Genomic DNA, 10,093 nt, shown 5'->3' with positions numbered 1-10,093 from the left:
AGTGGGTGTTCGATTTATGAGGTATGCGGATGTGAGAATGGCATCCCCCCAAAAACGGTTTGGAAGCCCAGCCTGAATAAGCAAGGCACGAGCCATATTTAACAAGTGTCTATGTTTTCTTTCAGCAACCCCATTTTGTTGGGGTGTGTTGATACAACTAGTTTGATGCATGATACCTTTATCAGCATAGAAGCTGCCAAGGGTGAATTCATGGCCATTGTCACTATGGATGATCTTAATTTTGGAATCAAATTGAGTGGCAATCATATTGATGAAATTAACTAGAAGAGTCCTAGCATCAGACTTGTGTTTCATAAGATAAATCCATGTGCATCTAGTGTAATCATCAACAATGGTAAGAAAATATTTGGCACATGAAATCGAAGCAACTTTATAACCACCCCATATGTCAATATGAATTAAATCAAAACTAGAATGAGTAGTAATTGAACTTGAAGGAAAAGGAAGTTTTGTTTGTTTAGCCAAAGGGCAAATTGCACACTTGTCAGTATCACAAGATGTATGTTTGAAATTTGGAAAAGAGAATAATGGAAGAACTCTGGGAGATGGATGGCCAAGGCGTTGGTGCAAAAGGGATGGGCTGGATTTTTGTGCCTGATTGCATGTTCCTGTCTTGCCTTGATCGAGATAGTAGAGGAGGACCTGTTGTGCAGCTCACTCAATATCTGTTTGCACTCTTCAGCAGTAAAGGGGAATTGCATCTCCTTTCTCTCTGTCACACACGTTGCTGCTTGGTTCCCTTTGGAAATCATCGCACCAAACTCGGCCTCAGCCGCTGCCTTTTTCTTGCGGCAATAATCAGCTGTGTGACCCTTCCATCCGCAGAACGTGCATTTTAGGTATGCACGGCAATTCTTGGCAGTGTGATTTGTTCTGTTGCACTTGGTGCACTTCAACTCACCCTTTTCTCCTTCGGATTCACGGCTAGAATTCTTCACGGCAAACACGGCTGCATCCGGTTGTGCCTGAGCTTTACCCGCTGTCACTTCCGATTGCTTCTCATGCCGCAGAACTAGGGAGTACGCCTTGTTCACTGTGGGTAAGGGATCTTGCAACAAAGTGTTGCTACGAACACTTGCATATGAGTCATTGAGACCCATGAGGAACTTCATGGTCTTCTGCGTGTCCAAATATGCAGCCATGTCTTTGACAGATCCACAAGTGCAGATTGGGAAGGTGGACAAAGCGTCACGTTCATCCCATAGTCCCTTCAATTTCGTGAAGTAAGATCCCACGGACATACTTCCCTGCACACAGTCATGAATCTCGTTCTCGATATTGAACAGTTGAACCACGTTCACATGTGAGAATCTCTCCTGCAGTTCCAGCCACATTTGCCTAGCATTCTTGCATTTAATCACGCTGCTGGCGATGTCTTTTGACATCGACCCTAGCAGCCAAGTTTGGACCAAAGTATTGCAACGATTCCACTGCTGCCATTCACTTGGATCCTTCTCATTCGGCTCTGCGATCGAACCGTCTATGAGTCCGACTTTGTTCTTGACCATTAAGGCCATAGTCATGGATTGTTTCCATGTGCTGTAATTATCTTCGACCAAGGGCTGCGGCACAAGAATAGCACCGGGTTGGTCTGAATAATGAAGGTATAGTTGGTGATTGGGATTATCCCACTTGGTTTCCGAAGCCGTGCCTGATGGTTTGCTTTCTGCCATGGAGGTCGGCTAGCGTTTTGTTGTGGTTTTGGTTATTGCCCAGATCAATGCTCTGATACCATGTAAGAAACTGATATGTAATTGATTTGTGTTATTTTATTCAAGAGGCAAAGCCACAAACTTATAGATACAAAAGCATCCTAATATGGTTCCTACGATCAAGCTAAATCATTCAAAAATAAGGAAAGAAGTTATTTACAATATTGATAGAATCAACATTCCATTCTAAGCTCGTTCTCCTTCAACAACTTTAAATAAAACAAAATTAAAAAACCATTTATTAAAGAAAAAGCAAAATACTGAACACCTAGATGATGAACAAACCCCGTAGATAGTTCAAAACTATTCGAAACCCTTGCATAGTTCACAACTTTTCAACTTGAACATATATATATTTTTTTTGGCGTGAACTTTAACTATGTTGTTGGGGAGCAAAATGGTAAAAGTGGCGAAAGAAAGAGAAAAATTGGGAGGGGGTGTGAAGTGAGCCCAATTGTATGGACTTCATCTCTATTAGAGATGTGGTACACAATATAGTATACAAATGTGGGGGTTGTGAAAGTGAGCCCAATTGTATGGACTCCACCTCTATTAGAGAGGTGGTACACAATATAGTATACAAATGTGGTATACCGAAGGGGAGGAGGGGGGGAAGTGAGCCCAATTATATTGGTGGACTTCACCTCTATTAGAGCGATTCCACCGATGCGCCTAAGGGGAGGGCTGGGGGTTTAGGCCAAAATCTTGTTTCCAACGGCAAGGGCTACCCCTGGCAGGAGATGGGGCCCACGAACCCAGGCTAGCCCTCAGGCAAGATCTGCCTTAGTTCCAGCCCTAGTTTGCTGACGTCAGCAATAAAAAAATTTTAAAAAAAAAATCTACAAAAAATACAAAAATTTTCATATTTTTTTTAAAAATAAATACTTAGTTGTAGTTTTCACTTCCCACACCAAAACTCTATACAAATTTATCTCCTCATATCTCATGTGAATAGTTGTTGCCATGGCAATTGGTGGAAACACCACAACCTTTTGCAAGGGCAACAACTATTCACGTAAATTGTGGTTGCCCTAGCCCCCCTTGCCATGGCAAAGGGCAAATGGGTGGAGTTGCTCTTAGAGAAGTGGTACACAATATAGTATACAAATGTGGTATGCCTAACATTGCTCTTTCGTAGTAGTTTAAACTAAATCAAGGTCAAGTTTTCTCATATGATATTCATAACTTTCTTCAAAGCTAGCTTGTTTTCTCTCTCTAATCTCTCTTTCCTCTCTCTGAAACCCAACTATCCATTTAAGTACCATATATAAGAAATCATTGGGGAAATTAAGGAAGTTTATGGGAGAAAAATCTTTTATTTATTTTTTACTAGCCCCTCGGCACTCACGCATGTGCCAATTGGTTTTATTTTTTATTTTATATTTTATTTTTAGAATTAAGAAAAGATACCATGGTAGTTATGTTCCATAAAGTAGTAATATGATTTTGTTTTTAATTTTAATTTTTTTAATATGAAAAATGTGAATTCATCATATTATTCTCATTTAATTAATAACTAGCCCCTTGACACATGCTCACGCATGTGCCAATTGGTTTTCTTTTTCTTTTTATTTTATTTTTAGAATTAAGAAAAGATAACAGGGTAGTTATGTTCCATAAAAGTAGGATCTATTATCTTATTTTGTTTTTAATTTTAATTTTTTTAATATTAAAAAATATAAATTTACCATATTATCCTCATTTAATTAATAATTTCAATTCTTAATGTTTGAATTAACAAAGGGCATTTTCTGGTATTTTGAATATTTCACCATTCTCTATCTTTTACTTTATATATATAGATTTCAATTCTAAATGTTTAAATTAATAAATAACATTTTTTGACATTTTGAATATTTTACCATTTTCTTCATTGCTTTATATGATAAACTACTCATAACCCAAATGCTAACAGGGTCAATAAAGAACGAACCCACAGCCCATGGCCCATTAGACGAACGAACGTACTGATACTGTTTGTGGTAAAGCACAGACAGAAGCAAACTGAAGGCGCAGTGCTTGCCGTCATTTGTTTCGCTCTCTCCCTCGACATGCTTGCTTTGACTCAATCGACACAGTTTTTGGTGTCAAACACCAGTAGCAGCAGCTGCAGCATCGGTTAAGGTACCACTCTCTGTTTCTCACTTCTCTGACTTTCTAGTAGAGAACTAAAATCCCAATTACATAGCCAAAATGATCATAAAGCAACTTCTCAAACGTCACCCTCACTGTAACTCTCCCTCCTATGCTTTCTTTGTTTACTTGAAGCTCTTCTCTTCAATCCCATCTACTTATTCTTGCTCTGATATCGAAACCCAACTGAGGTTTCTCTGTGATAAGTCGAATCCTCAGATTTCAGAGGCCGTTTCGCTTTTTCAGGGTTCCATCGATTCTGACCGCTTGCCTTCTGGGGGAACCTGCAATTTGCTTGTGCACACTCTCACAAGGTCGAAAAATTATGAATTGGCGTTTTCGGTTTATAGTAAGATGACCCATGTTGGTATATTTCCAAGTTTTATATCATTGAGTTGTTTAGTTGCATGTTTTGTTAATACCAATCATGCCAAATTCGCACCTGGGGTCTTGGGATTGGTATTGAAGCGTGGATTTCAGTTAAATGTGTATGTTGTGAATCTTATGTTAAAGGGTTTGTGTTCTAATGGTGAGGTTGAGAAGGCAATGGAGCTGTTTAGTGTAATGGGAAGAAATTGTGTAACCCCGGATATTGTTAGTTACAACATTCTTATACACGGGCTCTGCAAGGCAAAAAAATTGAAAGAAGCCACAGAATTGTTGGTTGATATGGAGATGGCAGATTCTGACCCAAATGTGAAGACATACAGCACTTTGATCGATGGATTTTGCAAGGATGGTAGAGTGGATGAGGCAATGGGTTTGTTGGAGGAAATGAAGCAAAAAGGTTGGGAACCGGATGTTGTTGTGTACAGTACCCTTATAAGTGGTTTTTGTGATAAAGGGAGTTTTGATAGAGGCAAAGAAATTTTCGATGAGATGGTAAAGAAGGGTATTCCTCCTAATGTGGTTACATATAGTTGTTTCATACATAACCTCTCCAGGATGGGGAAATGGAAAGAAGCCATTGCGATGTTAAATGATATGACCAAGTGCGGAGTTCGCCCTGATACTGTTACTTATACAGGCTTACTTGATGGGCTTTTCAAAAATGGAAGGGCTACAAAGGCCATGGAGCTATTCAATTTAATGTTATTGAAGGGTGAAGAGCCTAACACTGTAACATACAATGTTATGATTGATGGACTATGCAAGGAAGGGTTGGTCGATGATGCATTTAAGATTTTGGAAATGATGAAGGGTAAGGGGAAAAAGCCTGATGTAATTACATACAACACGTTACTGATGGGACTTTCTACTGATGGGAAGGTTGATGAGGCCATGAAACTTTACAGTACGATGTCAAAAGACGGGAACTTTGTTGAGCCGGATGTTATCACCTATAACATGCTAATTTTTGGACTCTGCAAGGAAGGCGATCTTGATACGGTTGTGGAGATTTATAATACAATGGTTGAAAGGGGCATTGCTGGTAACTTATTTACTTATAATGCTATGATAGGTGGATGTCTACAGGAAGGATCAGTGGGCAAGGCCATAAAGTTCTGGAGACATGCACTTGACTTGGGATTTGTTCCGAACTCAATTACTTATAGTCTCATGATCAATGGATTTTGCAAAACTCATATGCTTAAGTTTGCAAAAGGACTTTTTAACAAAATGAGAGCTTCTGGGGTTAATCCTACTTTGATTGACCACAATGTTTTGATGCTGTACTTGTGTAAGGAGGGTAGTTTGAGGCAAGCTAGGATGTTATTCGAAGAGATGAGGATTACAAATTGTGTTCCGAATCTGGTCTCATTTAACACAATTATTGATGGAACTCTCAAAGCGGGAGATATTAAATCTGCTAAAGACTTGCTAGAGGACATGTTTAAAATGGGTTTAACTCCTGACGCAATTACCTTTTCCACATTAGTAAACCGGTTTTCAAAACTTGGGCTTTTGGATGAGGCTAAAATAGTTCTTGAGAAAATGATTGCTTGTGGTCTTGAACCTGATGCCTTTGTATTTGATTCTTTACTAAAGGGCTATAGTTCAAAGGGTGAATCAGAAGAAATCATTAGTTTGCTTCATCAGATGGCAGACAAGGGTGTTATTCTTGACTCAGAAATAACTTCTACCATCTTGTCATGCCTCTGTCAAATCTCAGACGATTATGATGTGATGAAAATTCTCCCAACTTTTTCTCAAGAAACATCGAAAGGAGCAAGCATCTCTTGCAATGAGCTATTGATGAAACTAAATAAATGTTACCCAGAACTTAAATTATAAGCTGCTTGATGTTCTTCATCCCAAGAGCTTCCAATGTAGTGAGAAATCTGCAGCCAGTGCTATACTATGTAAGTATTGTATTGTCTTTCATTTTGTACAATTTTGGAATGTACCCCATTTATTCTTTTCTCATGGAATGGCCTATTTCCGGATTCAGGATGAATTGGTTTTGAAATATAAAGTTAAGATTGGAATTTGTTGTGGTTTGTTTGGTTTGTCACTTAGGATTTTGTTTCTCTGAATATTATGTTTGTAGTGTTTTCCAGCTTTGCCTCCTTCGTTACTATCTAAAGGAATCTATATATGTCCATTTGCATTATTCATTTATTATTTACTTTTGTATTTTGGAAGGATAGAGTAATTGCAGTATCAAAGCATCCTTTTATCTCACATTGGTTATGTATGTATTTTTATTATTATTTTGGATATGCAGGATTAGTAGCTGAGAAACTAGAATGAGGAAGTTCTGAGCGGAACTTCCACTTTTAAAAGTACGTATTCAAAAGGATCTGATTTGATTATCGGAGCTTAAATATATGTAATATATCTTAAATTGTTATTCTTGCCTTCATCATATTAAACAACATGAATAACAGTAAGAGTGCATCTGCATTTGAAGGCAATTCAGGCCTTTGGACATACAATACTGATTTTTTAAATTTATGTATCTTTTATTTGTTTTGGCTGTTTCTGGCACTTGGTTGTACTTTTTTGGTTTTATATATGTTCCATCTTCTGTAGTTACACAGACATTGGCATGATAGAGACCAAAACTCATGCGTTTAATATCATGTTTTTGGCACCTTTGTTTTCATCCTTTAATCGATTGTGATTTTGTTATCTTGGCACCTCCATAATGAATTACATAGAAGGGGTATTTATAATAATCTGACCCTAGAGTGAAAAGGAAAATTAAACTTATTCTAGGAAAGAAATCCTACTGAAATCTGGAAAAAACTAGAAATCCTATCTGGAAAACTTAAAGAACCTAGGAAACTAATTAATAATTCCCTCTTCCATCTCTTCGTTTGTAAACCCTAATGGGGTTGACAAAGATGTCCTCATCACATGATCAGGAGATGCTGTATTTGCATTACGTAATCTTGGGTAAAGAAGCATTTCACATATGTTGTTTGCTAAATGGTTCTTGCATTTATAATTTGAAAAATGCTCTCTTTGTAAAAAAATTTTGTCCATTAAAGATAGTTGACGGGATGCATGTCAAATGCCAGTCAATCCAAGAGGTGGAACATGGATGGAGGTATTTTTTTCGGAAGTAAGAAAATGTGGCCTCATATTCATGAAAAATGACGTCATTTCTTGCCTCTGCTTACATGTCCACCACATGACTGGCATGCTTTCCATCAAGGATCTTTAATGGAAATTTATCCTACCATTAAACTTCTCTTTTGACATAGGAAAAGCCCTTTGACAATGCATACATTTTCAACAGTCAAGCATTCCTTTGCTTTTCAACACTAGAAAAACTTATTCAAGTACAAAGGAAGGGCAACGGAAATTCCTACTAGCCTATGCATCCTGAGCTAAGATGTAAGGAGCAACTTTTTATTGATGCTGTATTTTCAATTCTGAAAGGATATTTATTGATGTAATTGCAGAGGGTTATATAGCTGTTAATGTAGTGCCATTGATCATGTTTATTTAAAATTCCCTTGGACAGTGGAGATGCCATTTTGTGCACTCATAAGTCATAACTAATAATTCCAAGGCATTCTATTCTGAAAAATTATTGTTTAATTTAGTGCTGAAAATATAAGTTATAAATGGTAATTGAGAATTGAGAATTTTTCCAAGACAAATATCATTATTTTGGGGTAGTGTTGTATGTGTAGAGGAAGTGGTGAGGTGGTGGATCATCTATTACTGCGATGTCCTGTTGCTAGGGATCTATGATCTTTTGTCCTTTTAGTCGGTGGCTGGGTGATGCCCAAGTCAGCTGTGCCTGTTCCTTATTGTTTGCATGATGTTGAGCATAAAAACTCTCAGAACAAACTAAAGCATTTTCTTAAATTTGTTTCTATGTATACGCTGTTGAAGAAAATTTTGTTTCATCACTTTTCCAGGGTTTCTTCTTTTTTGTCTCTCATAAATTTGTTTCTCTGTAAATTTGCTGCTTGTGGATCGATTGAAGGACAGTCCAAATGGAAATTAGCTAGTCTTTCTTCTATTTGGCCAAATCCCTTTATGAACAAAATATGGTATAAAGGATTTGCCCCATTTGATATATTATCAGCCAAAGAGAAAAAAATAATAATAATCTTATTGTGTTATAAGAATTTTGTAAACCCAGGTTTAGTGTGGAATGGCATAAAGTCCTTTTCTGATGATTCTTTAGTCATCATTATCAGGTGACTAAACCCAGATTTTGTCAAATTCTCTAAGTGCTTTCTGAAGTGGAGCTTGTTGCTTGCATATTGCATATGCCCATTAGAGTAAGAATAAAAACCACAAATGCTCAGCAATAATTCATCATTGTTTTTTATTTTTCCACCAGTTGTTACTCCTCTTAACAAATTCAGCTAGAATTGAAGCTTTGGTGTGGTTTGAAATCATACCATGTGAAGAAGTATTATGCCTACATGGTATAATGACTTAATTTATCAGTCAGTATGCTAAGAGTTTCTTGTCCATACTGTTTCTTTTTTAATATATTATTTGTTATAATTCCCTTCCCTCTCTTATGCAGTTGCATTTTTTTCTCCATGTAGCATGGATTCAATCATTCAATGGTCATGGTGAAGCTCTTCGGTGTGCTGAGATTCAGATAAAGAAATTAGTTGGGACTTGATCCGTCGTGGCAAATCTTGGAGTCATCTCTCTTGTCCTTCAGCTTGCAGATGTGGTGAAATTTGTTTGAGGAATGTCATGCAGGTTGGGTGATTACAAAAGGGTTTTACGAGTCACAAAGTATGCAGTTGAAGGTCTAGGGACAAAAAGCAAGGCAGGCAAAATTCTTTTGGGGTCGCAGGGTGTGGTATTTTTTAATCACATGGAGAAAAATATGACTTGGGTTTATTCAGGGATGAGTATGGATGAACTTATGGATCGAGTTAGTTATTGGCATGCACTTCAGCTTCAGTCACTGTAGAGTTGAGGAAGTCTTCCTTGTCAGCATTGTTGCTGGATTTTGATGCATTCTGGCTTGACTTTGGAGGTCTGATTTTTTTATTTTATGTTTTCTGTAATTTAGGCAGATTAGAAAGTTTTATTATGTTGATGTCATTTGAAACTGGACTCGTCCATAGTTGTTCTATTTGCCACTCTTTCATAAAATTCTGTTTCTTTTCAGAAGAAAAAAAGATAAAGAGAGCAAAAAAGGTGGTGTTGGCTGTGTTTTACGAGAGCATTTTTGCTCACCACCCGTAATTGGTGGTGAGCATTACCACCATATTAATGATTGTGGATGAGTTGAATTTTTGAGGTTAATGTAGCAGCAAGATTAAATCACACTCATCCAACGACAATTAATACGCTCACCAAAATTTAAAGAGAGTGGTGGGCAAAAATGTTTTCACATTTGCCAACAGGTTCAGCTGAAGCTGTTTCTCCGCAAATGATGTAACAACGCACATGTGGTGCATATTGAGGTTGTACAAAGGACAACGTATGTGGTGCATATTGAGGTTGTACAAAGGACAACGTATGTGGTGCATATTGAGGTTGTACAAGAGACAGGTTTGCATCTTGATGAGGTTGTCATTTGTACACAGTAGACATCATTGCAAAATGAGAGACCTAAATATGGGAGATCCCACGATAAATTTGTGAAGTTTCTTGTTTGGTTAATCTAGAGGCGAGATGGGGTTGGTGTAAGGTTAATATGATGAAACAATTTGTAATTATATTATTTCTTATATTGATGAAATAATTTCTATTATATTATTTCGAGTACTTCAAATATTGATCAATTAGTGTTGTTCCCCCATGATATCTTACAAACTATTGGTGCTATACATATTCCAATTTATCCC

General features: G+C 37.3%; 1 protein-coding gene across 10 annotated transcripts; it reads left to right on the top strand.

The window, feature by feature from the left end:
* On the top strand, window positions 3,700-9,439 carry LOC18792395 (pentatricopeptide repeat-containing protein At4g28010). Of its 10 annotated transcripts, XM_020554560.1 has the most exons (5): window positions 3,700-6,169; window positions 6,535-6,592; window positions 7,555-7,652; window positions 8,471-8,704; window positions 8,831-9,439. In XM_020554560.1, exon 1 carries the CDS (start codon window positions 3,927-3,929, stop codon window positions 6,099-6,101), a length of 2,175 nt encoding a protein of 724 aa, XP_020410149.1. In that variant the 5' UTR covers window positions 3,700-3,926; the 3' UTR covers window positions 6,102-6,169; window positions 6,535-6,592; window positions 7,555-7,652; window positions 8,471-8,704; window positions 8,831-9,439. The 10 variants fall into 10 exon arrangements, with proteins under 10 accessions (XP_020410149.1, XP_007226735.1, XP_020410152.1 ...); XM_007226673.2 differs by lacking the exons at window positions 7,555-7,652; window positions 8,471-8,704 and having other exon boundaries at window positions 3,700-3,857; window positions 4,113-6,169; window positions 8,809-9,439; XM_020554563.1 differs by lacking the exon at window positions 7,555-7,652 and having other exon boundaries at window positions 8,617-8,704.

Source organism: Prunus persica, chromosome G1 (assembly GCF_000346465.2).
Source record: "Prunus persica cultivar Lovell chromosome G1, Prunus_persica_NCBIv2, whole genome shotgun sequence".
Taxonomy (NCBI): Eukaryota; Viridiplantae; Streptophyta; class Magnoliopsida; order Rosales; family Rosaceae; genus Prunus; species Prunus persica.
The sequence above is the reverse complement of the archived record's forward strand: the minus strand, read 5'-3'. Positions and strand labels throughout refer to the sequence as shown.